General features: G+C 43.5%; 1 protein-coding gene across 1 annotated transcript in view; it reads left to right on the top strand.

Moving 5' to 3' along the window:
• Positions 1-22,374, top strand: part of CDKAL1 (CDK5 regulatory subunit associated protein 1 like 1) — a 648,926-nt gene that overhangs the window by 600,435 nt on the left and 26,117 nt on the right. The window contains exons 13-14 of the mRNA XM_058667489.1: positions 1,793-1,876; positions 4,879-5,043. Coding sequence (XP_058523472.1) covers positions 1,793-1,876; positions 4,879-5,043 — 249 coding nt within the window. The remainder of the gene's footprint in view (positions 1-1,792; positions 1,877-4,878; positions 5,044-22,374) is intronic.

Genomic DNA, 22,374 nt, shown 5'->3' with positions numbered 1-22,374 from the left:
AACCATTGACAGATACTTATCCTAAGTCATGAACAACTCACACTGTGAAATGTGTGCCAACATTCTAAGCCTTCTTCCAGAAGAATATACGTCAATGAAATCACCCAGTATTAGACTATTTTTTTTAACACATTTCGGAGTTCAAAGTGGATGTTAGGGGAACTTCTCTGTTTTTGGCACTTGCTTTTTAAAACAAAATTATTTGTTTGAGGGAGAATACCTTCCATCTGTTGGATCACTCCTCAAATGGCTACCCTGGCCAGGCTGGTAGCCGAGCTGAAGCCAGGAGCTAGGAACACTCTGGATCTCCCATGTGGGTGGCAGAGACTCAAATACGTGGGCCGTGTTTTGCCACCTCCCCCAGTGCACTAGTAGGAAGCTGGCTGGGAAGCAGAGCAACTGGAATTTACACTGTGATATGGGATGCTGGCATAACAAGAATTGGCTTAACCTGTTCCATTACGGTGCCGACCTTTGCTACCTGACTTTTTTGAAGATTGATGTCAGGGAACCTTCATTGGCTTTCAGGGAGTGAAATGAGTCTTCGTAAGTGTCATCTTGGAACAAAGACCTTACAACCTTTGGCTACAGGGGCTGCATTTGGAATGAGATAGAAAGCCATACATTAAATCACAGTGTTTTTAGGTATTGTCGTTGTGTGGTAGAGATGGGATTTTGATTTTTTTGTTTTGTTTTTAATTGTTAGGTGGTCCGTTGAGTGCAGCTGTGTTTGTTTCCTAAATGGTAACCGCCTGAACACGGTGACAAGTTGCTACAAATGAGAATAGGGATTTCTTTTAGAAAAATCATCTTGCCAGTATGCTTCAATTTGGAGGGTTGTATTTATCAAGTAGCAGTGGCAAAAATAATTCTGGGCACAATCATTCAATCCAGCTGGTTTGCTGTATCAGACTTGATGACAACTTCATTTAAAAAAAAAGTAATTGATACTTTAAATGCTGCATTTCACTGTGGAATTAACTTGGAAATGGTGGGTGTTTTCTCTTTTTTTGTTTTTTCCTGTTTTTTGATTTTTGTTTGTTTTTTTGAGGATAATCCTATTTCCTTAGCCAGTGTTTTAATTTATTTAACTTCTTATTGACCAGAGATATGTACTTAAATTGTATATGTAGCTATAACAGTCCTGGATTTTGCTTTTTCTCTTCGGAAAAAAAAAAAGATCGACCAAAGGTCATGGACACAGCAAAGAGACAGTTACCTGTGACAGAGAAAAATGTATATAATCAAAGCCGTGTGTTTTCGTCTTCTCTGGATCACATGCAGCGTGTAAACCAGTGCACCACCAGGGCCTGACGACTAGTTTGGGGAAGCATTTTCTCTAGTGTTACATCCCTCAAATTAATGTTTATTACTATTCTTTCATATTGCCAAAATATTTTCATGAATTTGGATTAGAAGCAGCTTGTTCTGGCTTGTTTTGAAACTTTGTTTTAAGAAACAGTGATATTTAGAAGATTTGGGTATGTCTTAGAAGCCTTAATTATCCTACTTATGTTGAAGGAAAAAAAATAAGATCAAATTCTGGGTTTTTTTTCCTGTAAGAAAAAAAAATTCTGTAAGAAAAGAGAGTTCCTACTCTGTATATTACTCTACAATTCTGTGTTTCAAGAAATTTGAATTGGTGGCTTAAACAGTGCTAACTGTGAAATAACTTGCCGTTTTAGTCTACTTTCAATCCAGGAGGACGCCACTGGGTGCAGAGGCACTGGGATGGGAGAGTTTTGCATTCTTGGGTATCTGTCCTTATCTCCCCTTTTTCTTCTCTGCACAGATTGGTGAGAGACAGCAAGTGTTAATAACCGAAGAATCTTTTGATTCCAAGTTTTATGTCGCACACAATCGATTCTACGAACAGGTAAGAGATATTTGGTGTTCTTGTGTTTCCTCCAAAACAAGAAAGAGTCCCAAAAGTTTAAGCAGAAGAGATTTAAAAGAGGGGAGAAAGTTGACTCTTACCGTGGGAAAGCTACTTTATAGCATGAAGCAAGTAGGCTAAAGCTGGAGCCCAGCTTTGTGACATATTCCACAGTGCATTCTATACAGAGCAGTAAGTACGCTTGGTGTGTTGTGGTCTGTGTTAATCTCTGACAGGGCCAGCTGTAGGCCTGTGGGAGGCCAGGGGAACTGCCAGGATTCCCACAGCCTGGCTGGGCGCTGGAAGGTCCCACTGAGGCGGCAGGAAGGATGTGTGCGTGGGCCACACCAGCACCCAGGGCAGGGATTTCCTCTGCTGCCACACCACTCGTCCAGTTGCTTTGTTTGGGCAGTTGGTTGATTTTCCAGTTGTGTTTAGTTTTAGTCTTTTTTTTTTTTTAATGTCTGCATTGATAACTATGCTGGGAACAATGGAAAAGGAATCTACTACTTGGCCTCCACCCAACTTTTGTGAACTTGGACGCCATTGTGGAGAGTGCTGAAGGCCAAGCCTGGGCTCTCACCACTTTCCAATCTCCCCGCCTTACCCAACTATGCCAGCCCGTCTTGTCCTGCTGGGAGCCTGACTTCTGGTACAGCTTCTGGGCTTCCACTTGTCCCTTGGAAAAAGGCCTTACAAGCAGTTGAAGCACGCAGGGTGCCTCCCCCAGTAACTGTGGCTGGGGGCCGAGAGGAAAAGCTCTAGGGCCTCTCCCACAGGTGAAGGGATTCTCATGGTGATTGTGCACTCTGTGATCTTTGCTTGAAGTCAAAGGGCTTCCCTATTCTTTCATTCTTCATTAAAATGAGCAGTGGTTTTCATTTTCCTGAATATCATGGAGCTGAGGCTTGAAAAAGCTTTAAGATTCGTTATCTGCAATGAGAGTCACACTTAGAAAGGGACAGACATAGAGAAATGGGGGAGGAAGACGGCTGGGAAGAGATCTTCCATCTGCTGGTTCACTCCCCAAGTGTCGGCAATAGCCAGGCTGGAAGCTCCAGTCTGAAGCCAGGAGGATGGAACTCTATCCAGGTGCCCCACACAGTTGCATGGACCCAAACACTTGGGCGGGAGTGAAAAGTGCAACAGCTTGGACTGGAATCAGTGCTCAGTGGGATGCTGACACGCCAGCACTGGCTTCACAGGCTGTGCTACAGTGCAAGCCAGGGAAGCTTCTGTCTGCGTGAAACAGCAGAAGAGCTCTTAAGGCCTCCAGTGCAGATGCTGTGCTGGGAGGCATCTAGGACTGGGCCAAGGGCCCTCAGGAAATGGAAAGGCAGCTCTGCAGAGTCAGACTACACATGCTATGCTCAGCACCCTGTGGAGCCCACATGAGGAAGGGGTTCCAGTGCCCAAGGTGTGCACCGAGCCTCATCCTGAGCCCCACACCATCTTCCCACTCTAGGGAACCATCGTCCTTTGCAGGCCAAACTTCAGCTGGGCCCTGGGGAGCGGCTCCACTGTGTCTCAGGGGCTCCTTCCCTCTCTTTTTTCTTGCCATCTGGGTTTGTGCCGCAGCAGGCAGCTTTTTTTTTTTTTTCTCCCTCTCTTCATTTTAAAGGCAATGGCATGCCTCATTAACCATTTCCTCCCATTTAAAACAGCCAGGCTTTTTCCAATTATTAAAACCGGAGGAGGAAAACACACCAAGTCCTTCACACAGACCAAGGAGAGACATTTTGCCCCAGGAGAGCAGCAGATCTCCCAGGGCCACTTTCGACTGGAGGTTTCCTTCTGTTAGAAAGCCTATCCCGATCCTAAAGTTCAGTGCGATTGCCTTCCTTGAGTGATTCACCATGCTGGCAACCTGTGCTGTCATGAAGCAGTGTACTTGGTCACTGTAAAAATCAAACTCACAAAAGACTGAGAACTGAGTTTGCTTTTCAGAGAGATTGGCTGTAAAACTGTTGGCTCTCATCTGATTGTGTGTGTGTGTGTGTGTGTCTACAACGAAGCATACATTTATGGTAGGAACTGTATATCTCAATGAGTTCCAGAAGTGATGATTGTATCTAAATGTCAAATTATTGCTGGATTATAATTGGCCTGTTTGTTTTGGATCCTCACTTGACAAGGTTGGCAGGTAGCTAACGTACTAAAACAGAAGCGAAAGGGGAGACATCATGCGCACCAAGCACCTGTAAGCCGCTGGGGAGGGAAAGCATCCGCTCCGGGTCAGTAGTGCTTCTATCTAGTGAAATGGGAACATGTGACAGCTTCCTGTGAGCTGGCCAAAGTACCCTTGAAGTAGCTGCTTCTGTGTGAAGGTGGGCTCCCAAAACTAACATACACATGTTTTGTTTTTCTAGCAGAGCTGGAGAAGTGCATAGCAGGCATTAGTTACAGGAGTCATGTAGCTCCAGCTGCCAATGTGTGGGGTTATAGAAACGGTTGCTTTATAATGTTTCTCTTCTGAAACCCACACATGTGTGTATGGCCACATACAATGCAACACACACACACACCTATGTACATACCTATACACATACAAACTCTTATTTGAACTATGAACTCAAATCAAGTCCAAGGCTTTCCCCAGTGTTGTCTGTTTCCTGCATTGCGTGGGACAGCCAGGAGCTGACTCTGAAAGGCCCAAGGGGTGCTAGCTGCCTCCTAGACTGTTTCCCAGGTCTGCCCTCCTGCAGAACACCCCCTGGATGCTACAAGTGGGGGCCATACCCACTTCAGAATAGAATAGATTCCAGAATAGAAAAAAGACCTCAGAGGAAAACTGAGGAAGGCAGAAGTCTTGGGTCATAGTCATCTATCAATGTTGGGTCCATTGATTGTAACAAATGTATTATACCAACCTAAGGCGTGACTGTAGTCAAAGGAGGCTGGGTGTGAATATACAGGAACTCTGTGTTCTGTCTTTACAACGTTTCTAACCTTAAATCCAAAGTTTATCTCAGAAAAATTTAACCTTCTGAATTTTTTAAAAGGTTTTAGTGCCAAAGAATCCCGCCTTCCTGGGGAAAATGGTTGAAGTGGACATTTATGAATCGGGAAAATATTTTATGAAAGGACAGCCAGTATCAGACGCCAAAGTATACACACCGTCCATCAGCACACCATTAGCCAAGGGCCAGGTCTCGGGCTTGACCAAGGTAAGAGATGCCGTCCTCCTCCCAGCCATGCCGAAGAGGGAGACTGGGGTGAGGCGGTGGCTCCAGGATCGCTCACGGGTCCCTTTTCATGTAGGCATGAGGCCTTAATCCTTTCTGACAGACTGAAACCTGAATTAGAAAAATGTGGTTTTGCTAATGCCTACGGCTTCACTTCCCTACTGCAAAGGGAATAAGCTGTTTCTGCTTGCAGGCTGGAAGCTGAGAGCAAAAGCATTCTTTGCAGGTAAGAGGTTGAACACTGAAGATAAGCTGATACAGCCTGTCTCTGTATCAGTGGATCTGCAATAGAGGGGCTGAGGAAAGCAGGGCTTTCTTTCCTTGCAAAGCTGTTTTGAATAATGTAAAAACCCACATGTGCTTGAATAGGCAGCATACCAAGTCGCATGTGTGGTTTGGTGCATTTCTCTATAGCATTAGCTGCATATCTCCTTGATTCATGTGGAGTGAAAATTAAACTTTTTTTTTTCCTATAAAAAAAGTAACCTGACCCCTATTTTCTACCATGGTAAATATGGCCGTTTGCCAAGTTCTCTTCTACACTGCATTGAGTTACAGTTGTAAAAGCTGATGGGGTGTGAAATGGAAATGTGTATCACATTTCTAAGCATCATTTGATGTCCTTTCTCCAACACAATTGTTAAGCGCTTGGAAAAAAAAAGTATATGGCAGTGACTTAACATACCAAAAAAAAAAAGGGTAACTGATACTTATCTGACCATGTAATTCTAAAATTGTCTTGATCTGTGCATTATCTTTTCCTACAAAATAAATCGGATGAGCATGTTAGTGAAAGTAAAGGAAGGGAGTGTAGCTTTTCCTTTGGGGATAGTGACAAAGAAGGCACATTATATTCCCATGGACTAGATACTGGGCTCTCAGATCCAACTGGAGTGACACTTGCTGAGCTTGCTATGTGTATATGAAGGGCTGTGTTCATGACCTCTGCTCTGGTACATGACAGAAAGGTGTGGTCTACCGTTTGTCAAAACCATGCTCAGTGGGTCTTCCTGCTCACCCAGGAGAATTCTAAAGCTATTCATCACTGATATTTCTATAAATGTTTTTTTAATTTTGGGGGTGAGGGGAGGAAAAGCAAGAGACGTCCCAAATGCTTGGGATGTGGGAACTCCATTGAGGTTCTCCACTCTGGAGCCATCCATCATCTGCTTCCAGGATGCACAGTAGCTGGAAGCTGGGATCAGGAGAGGTCCCAGGACTCGAACGCAGGCTTTGTGGTATAGGATATCAGTGTCACATGTAGCATCTTAACTGCCACATCTGCTGCCTCTCCTGCTATTATTTTTTGTGAGGGGAGGGGTGGGATGGACAGCCACAATACAACAGTGTAATCTAGCGCCTCTTTTGTAAAACCAGGGCTTTGGTTTTGGAAATGTTCGCTAATACTTTAGAAAGTTTTGACTTAGTTTTTCACTTTCTTACATAGTGTGTTTTAAGCAATTGATTTTTTTTTTAGATTTATTTCTTTTCTTTTTTTTAGTACATTTCATTTTATGACACTGTTTCATAGGTTCTGGGGTTCCCTCAACCCCTCCCCATACCCTCCCCCATGGTGGATTACTCCACCTTATTGCAGTATTACAGTTCAAATTCAGTCATGATTCTTTCATTGCAGGCATGTACCATGCATAGAGTCCAGCATCTTATTATCCAGATAAAAGATTTATTTATTTTTGTTGGAAAGTCAGATTTACAGAGAGAAGGTGAGACAGAGAGAAAGATCTTCCATCTGCTGGTTTATTCCACAAATGGCCACAACGGCCAGAGCTGAGCTGTTCTGAAACCAGGAGCCAGGAGCTTCTTCTGGGACTCCAATGGGTGGGCAGAGTCCCAAGACTTTGGGCCATCTTCCACGGATTTCCCAGGCCATGAGCTGAGAGCTGCATGGGAAGCAGAGCAGCGGGGAATTGAGCCAGTATGTGCCAGGCGAGGATTTTAGACACTGAGCCATTTTAGACACTGAGCCACGGTGCATAGTGCATAGATAAGGAAAATGCATAGATAAGGAAAAGTGTTGTCCACTTACTAGTTCCTTAACTAATTTCTAATTACTTTCTGAAAAGGCATCCCCATTGAAGTTTTCCTGGTTAGTCTTTTATTCTATCTGTTCTTCTTCCAGCCTGGAAAATAGTATTTTCAGTCCTGCCAACAGCCTGCTGCAAATCACGGTGACCCAAAAGTCCTAGATTAGATGAGGGAAACAGGACAGCTGACCGCTGGCCCTCCTGGACTTCCAGCAGCTTTATGGCATGTGTGTGGCGACAGGGTTGGGGAGACTGATTTGAGTATTCACATTACAGGAAACATCAGGCAAGTCTTTCATCACTATTTCTGACTTGCTCTAAGTTAGGAAACATTCTTTTTACTCATTATTAGTTTTAAAGATATGCCAAATGTGTTAAGATCAAAAGGCCTTATTTATTGAATTCGACCTACTATTAACACATGTTTTTGCCAGTACTATGAACCTATACAGATTCATCAGGAAACTTGCATTTTGTAGGATTCATTTTTTAAGTAGATAGAGTTTATAATCATGATTCAGGCTTTTTGACCTGATAGCTAATGCTGCCTGTGGGACTCGAATGAAGAACTGTGGGAAATAGGCCCACCTGAGACCACTTACCCACTGATGGCTGGACTGACACAGGAAGGTCATGAGAAGCAAAGCTTCATGCATGACCTTGCAGGGCAGTGGCTGGTAGCAGGCACAGCCAGGACAGAAACCAAGCACTGTTTTATCTCCTGGTACACAGACCCCTTCGCCCAGTTCCTCACTGGCTGAGTGCTTTGGGAATCGCAATCTTCCCAGATGTTGCCTTAGGCGGGGCAAGTGATGGGGTGCCCAGACCAGTTGCTGGGCTAACAGAGCAGGAGGAGGGATTGGGTAGGGTTACAAGACAGGGAAATACAGGATTGACTGCAGCAGAGAGCTTATACGGGGAGATATTACAGTGGTTTGTTCATAAATACACCAAGGAGCCTTGTAGTTACAGATTGCATTCCAGATTATGCAAATAGCAAAGAGTGTAGAAATGTTTTAGCAAGCTTAACAGTTGAGGGTCCCCCCGCTCCCACTTTGTTTTAAAACTGCAGTACATGCAACTGGAGGTCTGTGTTATAGCTCAACCAACATTGATCATGCTCATGGAAAATACATTAGGGCCAGCACCATAGCCTAGTGGCTAAAGTCCTCACCTTGCATATGCCGGTATCCCATGTGGCCACTGGTTCATGTCCTGTGGCCCCGTTCCCATCCACCTCCCTGCTTGTGGCCTGGGAAAGCAGTTGAAGGTATCTCAAAGCCTTGGGACCCTGTACCCACATGGGAGACCTGGAAGAGACTGCTGGTTCCTGGCTTTGAATTGGCTCAGCTCTGGCCACTGCGACCACTTAGGGATTGAAACATTGGATGGAAGATCTTCCTCTCTGTATACTTGACTTTCCAATAAATATAAATAAATCCTAAAAAACTAAATCAAAGCCTGTTCTTATAGAATCCAACTTAGCTTTATGTGAGTGAAGGTCGTGGGGGTTGGATAGAGCTGAGGTTTGACATCTGTCTAATAATGTTAATGAAAGGCGTACACTCAGTAGTGCCTGTGAACTAACAGATACTGTTCCTGGCCTATGTTTGTATTTACCGAGTAGTTCTTTTCTCTTCTCCCTAATCTGGTTGCCTCTAGCATGACCCAGCTATGGATGACTTTGGCACTAACAGTTTTGTTGTTGTTTCTCTTTCATTATTTGAGCCATGCTCATGCACTAAACCTTGTATTTGGTGAGCTGGGCAAGGAAGTGTGTATGTTCTCTTTATGAATAATAGCATCACAGAACCAACCCCATCATAATTTTTGTCTTTCTAAATCCTCCTGGCTGCTCCAGAGTTTTTCTGGAACAATTTCCCCATGCTTTGGATTTTATTTTTATTTGTCTCATTTGAGGCATGAATGGCTGCCTTTGATGGAAAGAGTGAGAAGTACAACAGACCAGGGGAAAAGCTTGGGCTGGTAGTCCAGGGTCTGAACCATATAATCTGTTTCTTGCAGAAACATATGTGATGATTATTTGTACATGATTGGGTTTCTTGTACCTTGTTTGTCTCACATGTGAAATGATAGTAAGTAGTGATCATAAAAGAACCCTTGCACCCTAAGGAGATCCTACGATTAAAATATTTTATTTAGCAAAAATGGATTGAATTGAGAGCTGGTGTTTTAGGATAGCAGGTAAAACTGCTGCTGTTGCTTTCAACCCTGGCATCCCATGTAGAACTGGTTCGTGTCCTGGCTGTTGCGCTTCTGATACAGTTCTCTGCTGATGGCCTGTGAAAAGCAGTGGGAAGATGACCCAAGTCCTTGGGCCATTACATCTGCACAGGAGACTGGCCTGAGCTCTTGGCTCAGCCCTGGCTGTCACATTCATTTGGAAAAGGCAAATGGATGCAAATGCAGTGATTAGAAGATCTCTCTGTGTCTCTCCCTGTTTCTCTGTAACTCTGGCTTTCAAATACATTTCGAAATGTTAAAAGAAATAGAACAAATGCTTATCCTTTGAATTCTATAAATATTAATAGCTATCAGGCAAGCCTTGTTATTTTCAGATAATACTAACTAGCTGCCCATAGCATGATAGAAAGGAAAAGCTATAAGACATTGGAAATAAAAAGGTTACTGTCCTCTAAGAAATTTTATTCTAATGGAAAAGCCACAAAACAACATCTTTTTGTGATTAGTACTCCTCATTTCAGCTTGATCAGAGGGATGGACAAAGAGAAAAATGGGAAAATAGGAGAGACGAAATTAGCCTGATTATGTTTAGGGAAAAATGGGATGCCAAAATGCACCTCCAACCTAATAAGGGATTTTTTTGAATAAGTAATTAATTTCAGAAAGATGTTGCATAATAATTATTCAAAGGAAAGCATCCCAAAGCTCAAAGGGATAAATAAAAATCAAAGGATGCCTGGCTCATGAACTTTTCCGTGGGATACGTCAAGGGACCTTGTGCTTAGAATGGAAAAACAGTATGGAGTAAGCAGAAAGTAGAGACAAGTGTTCGTGGACATTCTAGGACAGTAGTTTTAAAAGCATGGTTCCCAGAGTCACGGCATCAGCATTCTCTGGGAACTTGTGAAATGCAGATTTCTGGGCCCACGTTAAGCTTCTTGACTCAGAAAATCTGGCAGTGGGCCTGAGCATCTGGGTTTTCCAGATGTTAGTGGTATATTGCAAGCCCTGAACTTTGAGATCCACTGTCTAAGAAAAGGATTCATACGACAGAGAGCAGGGTTGGGTGTTTATCAGGGAAGTTTTGATATTACAGTATAATAATACCAAGCCTTCCCAATGCCAGTTTGCATGCTGGAGATACAGGCAGTCATCGCTCTTCAGAAAGTGATTATAAAAATGAAGGTGGGGCTGTGAGAGAGAGTGGGTGTGGGTGTGCACACGTTCATGCAGTGAAAGAAACAGAAGAATAGGAGATCAGAAAAAAAAAAGTTTTTCAGATGCTGAGGCATTGGCAGTTTTACTACACTCCTCTCAGAGTACCTCATTTTGTGGTAGCCTGTTCACTGGAAGCATCTTACATCCCCGAGACTTCCTTGTGAGACTATTGCTCTGTTCAATCACTCTGCCTAAAGAAAACCTCCAGGAGTCAGAACTGAGGTCCCCTCTACCAAATCTAGGACCCTTCAACACTAAGAAAAATTTTCTAAGCGCCACCAACAAAGGCTGGCATTGGTGATTTTTAATCTGTATTATGGAAATATATTTATGGATAATTTCAGGCGCGTACAGAAGTAGAAGGCTTGGGATAATAATCTCATGAAACCTATTGCCCGCTTGTGACAGTTGCCACACCGTAGCCAGTGTTATGTCACTCTCACTTGCCCCCACCCCCTCCGCTCTGGTTATTCTTGAGGATTTGTCATTTTCGTCTCACTTAGAAATGTATCGGTAAATACCTGTAACATTCCTTTTAACAACACAATTGCATACATCATCGAATCTAAAAATAACTGCACTATAACTGCCATGGGTCAAATTCTTACACCCTACCACAGTTCCCTGAAGTTAAGAGGCACAAAGGGCTGCTTTTGGGCCAACTGCTGTCCTCATTACCTTACGCGCATGTATTCTTGTCCTCATAGCCCTGTCAGGAAGGAGCTGTTAGCATCTCCATTTCACAGCTGCAGAATCAGAGCATCGAAGGCTCAAGAACTTAGAGTCATGGGAGGGGCATTTCCTGACTCGTGTTTTTGTTGTTTGATCGGGATAAAATATGTACAGCATAATATGATTTGTAGCCCTGTCTGAGTGTCACATTCAGTAGTGTTCAGCACTTTCACATTGTTGTTTGCCCATCTCCAGAAATTTTTATCTTTGAAAATGGAAGTTGTACTCATTGGGCAGTAATTCCCTGTTTTGCCCTTTCCCCAGCCATTGGTAACTCAGTCTACTTCCATTCTACACATCTGATCGAAAAGCACAGTAGCTTTCCAATCAGAATCATACACATGAATCAAAACTTTCCTCTTGAAGCCAGAGTAATATTCCACTGCATGTGTGTGCTGCTGTCTGTTTATCCATTCATCCATGGGTAGACACTTGGGTTGTTTCTACCCTTTGACTATTAATGAATGCTATTGCCATGTATGAGGGTACACAAATATTTCATCAGAGCTGTGCATTCAGCTCTTTTGGATATTTGCCCAAAAGTAAGATTTCTGGATCATATAGTAATTCTGATTTTTTTTTTAACCTGCTGGACAGAGTTACAGAGAGAGTAGGAGAGAAAGAGGGAGTGATTTTTCATTTACTGGTTCCCTTCCAAAATGGCTACAGTGGTCGAGGATGGGCCACGCCAAAGACAGGAGCCACGAGCTCCCTATGGATCTCCTGCATGGACTCCACAGCCCTCCCAGACATATCGGCAGGGAAACAGATTAGAAGTTGTGCAGCCAGGGCTTGAATTTGTGCCCATATAGGATGCCAGCACCACAGTTAGAGCATTTACCTGCTACAACATAGCAACAGCCCCTGATTTTATTTTCAAATTTTCACTTTATTAGAAAAATCAGAGACAGAGAAAAAGAATGAGAAATCCTCTTCCATCTGCTGGTTCATTTCTCAAATGTCTGTAATAGCCAGGACAGGACCAGGCCAAAACCAGGAGGTCAGAACTCAACCGTTGTGTCTCATGTGGGTAGTAAGGGACCAAAGTACTTGAGCTATCATCTGATGCCTTCCAGTACACCGGAAGTTTGATGAGAAGCAGAAGAGCCAGCACTCAACCTAGGCTCTTCAATATGGGATGCGAGCATCCCGACTGGTCTCTTTACCTTTATACCAAATGCCACCCTCTTTCATTTTCTCAGGGAAACAACATTCTCTTTCCAACAACAGCTGTACCATTTAGAATGTCCACCAACAATGCATAGGGTTACAGATTGTATCACCATCACCAACCACTAATTATTTCCTGTTTCCTTAATAATAATCATCCTATCAAATATGGATCACACCTATGGCTTTCTTTTTAAAAGTTATTTAAAAGGCAGAATTACACAGAGAGGACACACACACACCCCCAGCCACTCACCCACCTCATGCATCTATCCAGATGGGTGTGGCAGCTATGTCTGAGCCAGGCTGTAGTCAGGAGTCTCAAACTCCATCCTGGTCTTCCACAAAGGCAGCAGAGCCGAAGAACTGGGGCCATCAATTTCTGCTTTCCCCAGGCACATGAGCAGGGAGCTAGATTAGAAATGGAGCAGCCAGGACTCAAACCAGCACTCAGACATAGAATGCCATTGTCGTAATTAACTCATTATGCCATATGCTAGCCCCAAGCCTGTGTTTTTAAGCCTAAGTCAGTTCAGACTGTCTTTTCCTTTTCAATTGAGACCTATTTGATAACATGTAGATAGCAGATCCCTTTTGTATACCAGAGTAAGCTTACAGGGGATAAGAGAATGGGAATGATGTGAACACGTGCGGTATTAATCATGTTTTGTGTGTTTATTTAAATATGGTATTGGAGTTATAAGTCTGCCTTCAGATGAGAATATGTATGTTGCTACTGTGCATCAGTTTTACTACTGATGTTTCTTCTTATATGACTGATGCTATAGCAAATCTCTTGACTCTTAGCCCTTCTTCAATTGATACTTAAGAAATCAGAACTGTTTTGTGCCTGGTGGAAGATGAAAAGCACATTTCCCTTGTAAAATGTCCACTTAAAATTCGGTTTTATTGCAGAAACTTTCTGCAAAGGCTTTCTGCTCCTTTTGCATTCTTTCCTACTAGTAAAGGATCACTTTTAAGTGACAAGAGGTAGGGTGGCCTTGGGGAAGGAGCTGGGGGATCTGGAGTCTGCGGGGCTTGGGTTCAAGTGACAACTACATTTCCTGAGGTTCTAGTCAACTCATTTTCTTGAGTCAGTGTCCTGTAAAATATAGGTAATGACCAATTCAAAGAGGATTAAAGTAGATGATGTGGACAGACACGTAAGAGGATGTGAAATATTTGATGAAAAGGATTCAGTAAGAATAAATGTAAAGTGCCTAGCATGGTAGCCTAGTGGCTAAATTCCTGTCTTACATACACAGGGATCCCATATGCATGCCTGTTCGTGTCCCTGCCGCCCCCACTTCCCTTCCAGGTCCCTGCTGGTGGCCAGAGCCAAAAGCTACATGGGAGATCAAAAAAAATCTTCTGGCTCCTGGCTTTGGATCAGCTCAGTTCTGGCCATTGTGCCACTTGAGTGAACTAAAAATCTTTCTCTCTGTTTCTCCATCTCTGTAAATCTGCCTTTCCAAGAAAAATAAATATTTTTAAAAATAATAAAAATTTTTAAAGAATAGCTGTAAAAAACAGTAATGTTTTCACTTTTATTTTGATTTCTTGAAGGCTTTAATTTTAAGAGATTCTTTGCTCTGGATTTCATTGTGCGGTATAGTATAGCAGTCAAGACATGGATTCTGGATTCTGATTACCTGGACTTCAAACTTCTTTTTTAAACCATTATCAAGAAAAAAATTAGGCCTCTTAATCTCTCTCACCCTTGGTTCTTTCCGCTCTGCACGGACATGGCTTAGCGATTCATAAACATTGCCTAGTATTCCTGTTCTTATTGTAATCTGTGATCCATGCCAAGGCGTGATTTTGCTTTAATCAGTGCAGATAAAGTTTGCATAGTATTCTGTCATTTCAAATCTTGTGTTGACCAGCCATGAGTTTCTTATGAAACGGTCGATAAATCTGGATCCACTTAGGAGATTCCCCCACACAATGGGAATGACAAATTGGCAGAGGTTCAGCAGCGGTCCCATACATTGTCTCTTCCTGTGGACAGATGGTTTTTGCTTCTTATTCTTTATGTCCCATTTGTGAGGAGAATGTTTTAGGATGGATACCTGGCCTTGCCATTCTGGTTCTCACAAGTCAAGAGAAAACTGCCCCCCCGCCCAGGTGCCTGGCTGACACCTGTTTCCCATCTATTGGGACTTTGATGCTATTAATGGATTCACTGGAGCAGCGGGGCAGCCCAGCGCCCACGTAGCCGCCTGCTCTCAGAAAGGAAGTGCACGTTTTAAAGGGTGGCATGGTTTGCCTCATTAGTAGACAAAGCGCCAGCAGGATATTCAGGTGTGGTGAGTTTTATATACAACCTAGACTGTGTTTTCAGAGCTTTGACCCCTAGAAAAACACCGTGAAAATGCTTTCCTCTTCACCTAACATTCATTTCCAAAACCAGTGAAGTGAAAGGGTCTATTAGTTCAGGGCCAGATTTGAAAGCACATGAAACCTGCGTTCATGAGGTTAAGAAATGGCTTAATAATTAAGTTAAAACAGTTGAAGGTGGATCTAATTTCAAACAGACCAGCTAACCGTGTTGGAAGCAAATGAGGGCGTGTTCCTTCCCAGTCTCCTTCCACCCCCAAGACATTGGCTCTAGTCCCAAGCAGTTTTTCCAGTTCTATTTTTTCTTAAACTTTATACAGGATTGGATTCTTTATTGCCCATATGTTGCACTGGTGTCACAGACAATAAAAACATAGCACATTTAATATTTTGCTCGTTTCTTCTTTTTCATAGTTGAGTTTTACCATTTATTTACAGAGCTTTTATTCGGTGCTGCCGAGCTGTGTTTTATTGGACCATTGCAGCTGTACTTGCATGATTATGTCAGCCAGAACTGTGTTTAGCATGTTTATGGTACCTTCCATGTACCAATTTGAGTACCATCCAAAGCATCATCACAGCCAACTGATGCTAAACAATTAGCTTTCGTTTCACTTGCAACACTAATTGTGCAATCACTGATGAAAATTTTCCTCCTCCTGAGGATCGTAGCTGGGCTATAGTAGGAGGACTTAAATGTGTCAAAGAGCCAATTGTGCCTCAATGATGGTAACTGACAGCAATGGCTGGGTTTCAGTGAGCCTCTACTGTGTGCTCAGTATGGAGGAGTATTACTTGGATTATCTCGGTTTGGTGTGCTAGGCTGCCCAGACCACAGCCAAGTGCTGTCAGCACTGCTGTGCTTACCCACAATGAGGCATCATTGTATGGAAATAGGGCAGGCCTTTTTTCCTACCTCCAGATTCTTTGCCCACATTTGGGGTAGGGGCAGAAGGAGCAACGAGCTTGAGACAAAGAAGCAAGCAAGGAAGGCTGGGGGCGAGAGAAAAGAATCAGTCGACCTAGCTTAAATTACTCACATATCCAAACATACAGGTAATGACTAACTTCTTGGATGTTGCACCATTTATCAGACATAACATTACCTAGGCCCTGGACTACAAATGAAGATAAAAATAATGAATGTGGTCTTGGCCTTGGAGGAGATATTACTGTGGCTGCTTTTCTGGTAGTACTGCTGTGTGTGTGTGTGTGTGTGTCTGTGTGAGAGAGAGAGAGAGAGAGAGACAGAGAGAGGCATTGATGGGAGGGGTTGGCTGAGGGAAGGGCCTTACATATGTACACAAGTGGCCCTGCATAGTGCAGTTTCTCTTGTGGTTAAAATTTCAGGGGTTTTGTTACCAAATCTAAAAGGTACCTCCTGTGAGCCAGGGATGTTCTTCATGCATTCGTTAGGAAAAGCATCCTTACGAGAAGCAAAGCCGTGTGCCAGCTGCAGCTGAAAGGTCCTCTAAGCCCAGCCTCCCCCATGCAGGTTGGGGCTGGGGAGACCTCAAGGCAGTCTGACCTCCAGAACTGATTTGAACCCAAGTGTCCAGAACTGCGCTTCAGGGCTCTCGTTTCCAGTGTGTTACCTCCCCTCCAGGCACTTTCCTTTACGTTTGGTCACGATCAATGCCAAGCAGCCCCGTCTTTCAGCCTATCAGGGGATGTCCTGGTTTACACCTGTTGTTTTGGCATCACTAACTGAGCTTCCCTTTTTTTTTCTTTTCCTACTCCCCTAAATGTCCTGGTTTGGATGATAAATCCTAGATTCATCTTGTGAATTCTTAAAACAGATGCAGCACCAAGCTAAGTGTTGCTTGAGATATAGGCATCTAAGATGTGACCCTGACCTCAAGGAAGCTCAAATCCAGTGGGAAGAGAATACTGTGCTGTGGTCTGAATGTTGATGTCTCCCCCGCCTCCCAACACAATCATGTATTGATCTCCAATCACCAGGGTGCTGGTAGGGCACTGGGAGTGCTTACTTAGTTCCTAAGCACATCAGCCTGATGGCTGCAGTTGGCAGCCTTATAATAAAGGCCCAGAGTGCTGCCATGTCCCTTCTGCCATGTGAAGATGTAGCCAGAAGCACCAGCTGTGAACCGGAAAGCCTTCACTGGACATGGACTCTGCCAGTGCCTTGAACTTAGACACGCCAGCCGCCAGAAGTACGAGAAGTAAATGTCTGTAAAAAGTAAAAGCTACTCACTTTATAGCACTTTTTTTTTTTTGGTCTGTTTTAGGAGCCTTAACAGGCTGAGACATTATGTGCATGGGAATAAAAGTCTGTAATATTTCAGATGCTACACTGAGTGGCATCAGGTCTGAATGGGCTGGAGGATGGGAGGTCTTTGAAGACTTAAAGGGGATATTTGGAGCAGGGTTCATTGCAGACAAAAGAAAAACAGCTCAATAGTTTAAACAGGAAGGCATTTATAAAGGAGCACTGGATAGTTGACAGAATTGTTAGAAGGGTTGGACAGAGTTTTCCAGAAACAGTACCAAGAACCGCATAGGGACTGCTACTGGAATTGTGACTGCTACACCTGCTCCGCTAGGCGGAGGCCCCATACCTGGTCAGCTCCTTGCACATGAAGGAATGGGAGCAGGCAGGGACTGTGCTGCATCGGCCTTGTGGGACTTGGGTCTTGTGTTTACAGCCTGAGAACAAAAGGAGTTTGGGAACTGTTTTATTTGAAATTGATACCAGTAAAGTAGAATTTACAATGTGTGCAGGATATCCAATTTCTATTACAGAGGGTATACGAGCATGGTAGGATTAGAACTGCACTTTGAAGAGGAAAAGGACCCTACTCCAACAAGTGAAGAGGGATATTTTCTCATTGTGAAAGGGAGGTCACGGGACAGGATATGCAGGGATAAGTGTGATTTGGGAGTAGTTGGGAAGCAGAGGAAAATGACATTCAATATAAGGAGTAGGACCTCTGGGTTTTGAAGTCAAATCCCTTAATACCTAATAGGTTTGCCAGTACATCTATCGATCCAGGAGAAGTTAGGATATACTCCAGTGACAAATGAAACTTGTGCTCTTTTACCTACATAGGTTTATTTCCTGCCCACACTGATGAGTTTTACCATTCAGTAGGCACTTTGGCATCAAGAGCTGTGTTTTCCGCATAGTGGCTCATGGACACAGGTTGACAACGTGGGTCTGTGGCAAGAAAAGAGCCTTGCTGGCAAGTTCAGGTGTTCACTGCTTCAACACCAGAGAGGCATGTGGTATTTCTGTTCATGTCCACTGCCCCCTCGAATGTCAGGAGCCTGGGAAATGCATACTTATATATAAATAAGGAGATGATATGGATGAATGCTAGAAATTCGTACCGTGTATACAGGAACTTTTTTGAGCGTGACCATAAATAAGTGAATGCAAGCTCTGGAGTGGAAGGTCTCTTTGTGTACTCTGTTCTGTTCACCACCAGCTCAGGCCCTAGCATGGTGGCTGCCTTGGAGTTGATGTTCAGCATGTATCCGTGGCGTGAACTTGACTTTCAGTGACAAATATGGTGGAATGGATGAGTTCTGCACCAGGGACAGGAAAGTTGAGACTATATGCAAGTTTGGAATCTTCTGTTACTTCTCCGTAGAACATTAATTTATTCATTGAGTGCTTAAACACACACATAGTCAAGCCACCCAACTTGCTCTTAGAAGTTACTTGACATCTTGATAAGCAGATTGCAAAAGCTCTTTTTAAAACTGATAATAATCTTGTACATTTAAATTCTTGTCATGGGAACTATAAGACTGTGTACTTTAGAGCAGGGCTTGCTTCTAACCAGAAGTTTTAGTTTTCTTTCTTCCTTTCAATGATGAAAGTGACAGTCTAGTTCTCCTGTCACTTTCAGAGGATTGACTTCGTGCCCAAAATAATAGAACCCTATTTTTTAGCTAAATAAAATAGAATATGCTTAAATTAATGAAGCTGAACATGCTTGTTTTCTGCATAATCTGCTGTGTTTTAAACTTAAAGGACTTGGGAAAAACAAAATTTCCCCATCCTTCTCTCCCAAATACAGCTCTATGAGGGGGACTTTGAAATGTTCATGGAAAAGTAGAATTAAAAGTTATTTGTGGTACACACAATTTTAAACATCCATGCTTTCATATAAAATTCCCTAGAAACACAAATTATTTAAAGCCATATGCCAAGTCATTCAACTATGAAAATAGGATGCAGAACCTTTCAGATCTGCCAGAGAAATCCAAAGGACAGCATAAGGCAAGGACCACTGCAGCCTGCAATAATCAACATTTTCTTTCCACAGATCTCTGGCTCCCAGGCCGCCTTAATTGCAAAGTTGTATTAAAAAAAAATAGAGTAGCATTTACACATGAGCATTGGAGTTAGACTTCAGCTTTGCAGGTGTGCTGCTTCCCCTTAATGATGGTGAGCATCATCTGGTCACTGTCCTTTCTGGGTTTCCTCACCTATCAGTTGGGGACCGGAACACCCTGTTTGCTACAGTGGTTGGACAGTGAAGTCAGGAACAACATGGGTGACACTCGGAGTGTTCCGTGGCTGTGGTAACTGATCAATCAATATGTGGAGTGGAATTGGTGGCATGGTGATAACTGAAGATTTGTTCAGAGTCCAGTTAATCAGGTACTAGGGTGTTTGGCACAGTGGTCAGGTTCCCATCTGGGAAGCCCATATTCCATATCAGAGCGTGGCTACGTCATTTCCGATTCAGTTCCCGTGCTGTGCATGCACCCTGAGGGGCAGCAGGCCCCAGTGATTGGGCCCCTACCACCCATGTGGGAGACCTGGATGGAGATCCCACTCCAACTTTGGCCTGGCCCTGGCTGTTCTGGACATTCAGGTAGTAAACCCATGGACAGAGAATCAGTCTCCCCCATCTCCCTCCTTGTCCCTGTCTATTTCTCTTCCTTTCAAATAAAATTGAAAAAAGAAGACACTAATAGTATCCATGGACATGGGTGATGCTTTGCCCCATTACGTATGTACCATGAGGAGAATACTTGGTCACTGGTCTTTCGAGAACTGGCCATTGTCTCCAATAAATGCTCTGTGCTAGTGTTTTTAAGTTTCCTCTTTTCACTCACTGACTTTAGGTGCCTTTTTCTTTTGTTCTCCCTGTGAGGTCATTTCCTCTGAACAACAAGGTATTCATACGATAAGATAGTGTCATTCACAGTGAGCTTTTCTCTCCGAAATATTCTTGTGGGAGGTGATTTTCCCTGACCTGTCCTTTATTATCTAAAAAGCACATGAATAATCTGCATAATTGGTCTCCCTGTTTCTGCCCTGTATATAAATCAGATTGTCTCCGATGCTGAACATCATCTATGGAGTCCCACGTGACCCAGCAATTCCACTCCTACGCATAATCACAAAAGACTGAAAAGCAGGCAGTCTAACAGACGGTTGTACTGCAGTGTTCATACCCGCATAATTCACAATAACGAGAAAGTAGAAGTCACCCGAATATCCATCAACAGGTGAATGGATAAGCAAAATGTAGTATGAGTAACAATGCAACTTTATTCAGCCATGAGAAGAAATGAGGTTCTGGCACATGATGGATAAGCCCTGAACACATTATGTGAAATAAAATAAGCCAGATAAATATAGAAGAAATATTGTATGATTCTATGTATGTGAGTTTTCTAGAATAGGCATATTCAGAGACCTGAAGTAGGTTGGAGTTGATTAGGATCTGGTGCTGGGATTGGGGAGTTGTTTTCTTAATGGTTACAGAGTTTCAGTTTGGGAAAAGTTTGTCAAGAGACGATGGTGACCACACAGCCTGGTGACCATGATCTGTGTATATACAGTGGTAAATGTGATCAATGTCCCTGAATTATTTGCTTTAAAACATCTGATGTTATTTGCTTTACCACAATAAAACATTCACTTGGGGGAAAAAAAAACACCATCAGGGGTATTCCAGTGTATTTAGAGCAAAAGCTACAGAGCTCTCCCGTGGTCTGCAAGGCCCAAGACCCTTACCTTTCTCACCGTGAGCACCCTGAACAGCACTGGCCTCCACAGTGCTCCCAAGACATGAATACACCATGTCATCCCTAGCAAAGGCCTTTCCACTGCCAGCCTCTCTTCTTGGAATGTGTTTCTCCTATAGGCCCTGTGTCTTCTCTGTTACCTATTTTATTCTGGTCTGTGCCTTATCAGGGAGAACATTCTGGGTAACCTTGGATAAAAGTCACACTTTCCCAGCATCCCCTACGATTGTCTTTATATCAACCCCTAGGGTATTCTTCACCATCAGATGCACAAAATCTTTATGTTCCTTTCATTTAATGCTTACTGATTTATTTTCATCTACCTAAAAGAAAGAGCAATAGAGGGGGAGAGAGGAACAGACCTTCCATCCACTGGTTCTCTTCCCAAATGGCCATGAGAGCCAGGCTGGGCCAGGCCAAGGTCTTGAGCCCAGAACTGCCGGAGGCCAGGCAGTGGAGGCATCCTCTGCTGCCTCCCCGGATTCAAGAGCAGAAATCTGGTTTGGAATCAGAGTAGCCAGAACTTAGGCGGATGCTCCAACATGGAATGTGAGCAGCCCAAGTTTAACATGCTGTGCCATAACACCCACCCCATTCATGTGTTTGTCTGTAGCTTCTAAGTGCTAGGACTTTGCTTCATTCTCTTCTGTTTTTAACGACTAGAAAAGTGCTTGGCATGGAGCAAATGCTCAGTAAATGTCTGAAGGGAAGAATTTGCTCTGGAGACTTGGGCATACCCATTCAGTGGAAGGATTGCCGGAGTACCTATCTGGTCATCCTACATCATCCCACATATTAGACATCTGTTGCCACCATTGATGCCCCATGATAAACAGAGCCACAAAACCACAAAGCCCCAGGGGGAATTAACTGATGGCAACTGGTCTCACTCACAAATGTGTATTCACCTGCAGGGTGGCTCAGCAGCCCATCCAGCCCTGGTGGGCTCCCTAACGTGTCTGGGGTTCAGCTGAAGTTGGTACATCTTGGTGGCTCCAGTGAATCAGCTCAGCCCCGTGTGTCACATCCTGTAACAGGCCAACTGGAACACGTTCTCCTGGTAGAACGTGCAGGTAGATGTACGGAACTGTGCTTCAAGCCTTGGCGTGCCTTATGTTTGTTAACATTTCAGTGATCAACTAAGCCCCAAGGCTAATCTCAGTCCAGGGAAGTGGAAAGAGCTAGAACCATTGGTGTGAGTTGGCCACACCCTGTGCAATGGGGTGTCTGTGTCTGCGATGTTCCCATCTTTCCACTCAGTTTATATAACCCCACAAGGACTCACACGTGACTCTAGCTGTCCATCTCATCCCTACAGCTCTCTATTAGTGAGTTGTAGAAATGGAAGGGCATGATCCAGTAAAAAAAGAACCTGAAATCTAGATGTCAGTAAAAATAAATGTAGATTTCAGTAGAACTAAAAACATTTCTAGTTCACTAAGCTTAAACATTTGGAAAATTTTAGGCTTGTTGAAATTGGTTCAATTGAGACCTTGGCTAGAATTGTCTTTTCTGTACTCCAGGTGCTTTCTCTGTATTGTACCCAACACTCCCATCCTGTTCACCACAAGGGCCTGTGATAAGCTATGTA

The sequence above is a fragment of the Ochotona princeps genome, chromosome 1 (assembly GCF_030435755.1).
Source record: "Ochotona princeps isolate mOchPri1 chromosome 1, mOchPri1.hap1, whole genome shotgun sequence".
Lineage (NCBI taxonomy): Eukaryota > Metazoa > Chordata > Mammalia > Lagomorpha > Ochotonidae > Ochotona > Ochotona princeps.
The sequence above is the reverse complement of the archived record's forward strand: the minus strand, read 5'-3'. Positions and strand labels throughout refer to the sequence as shown.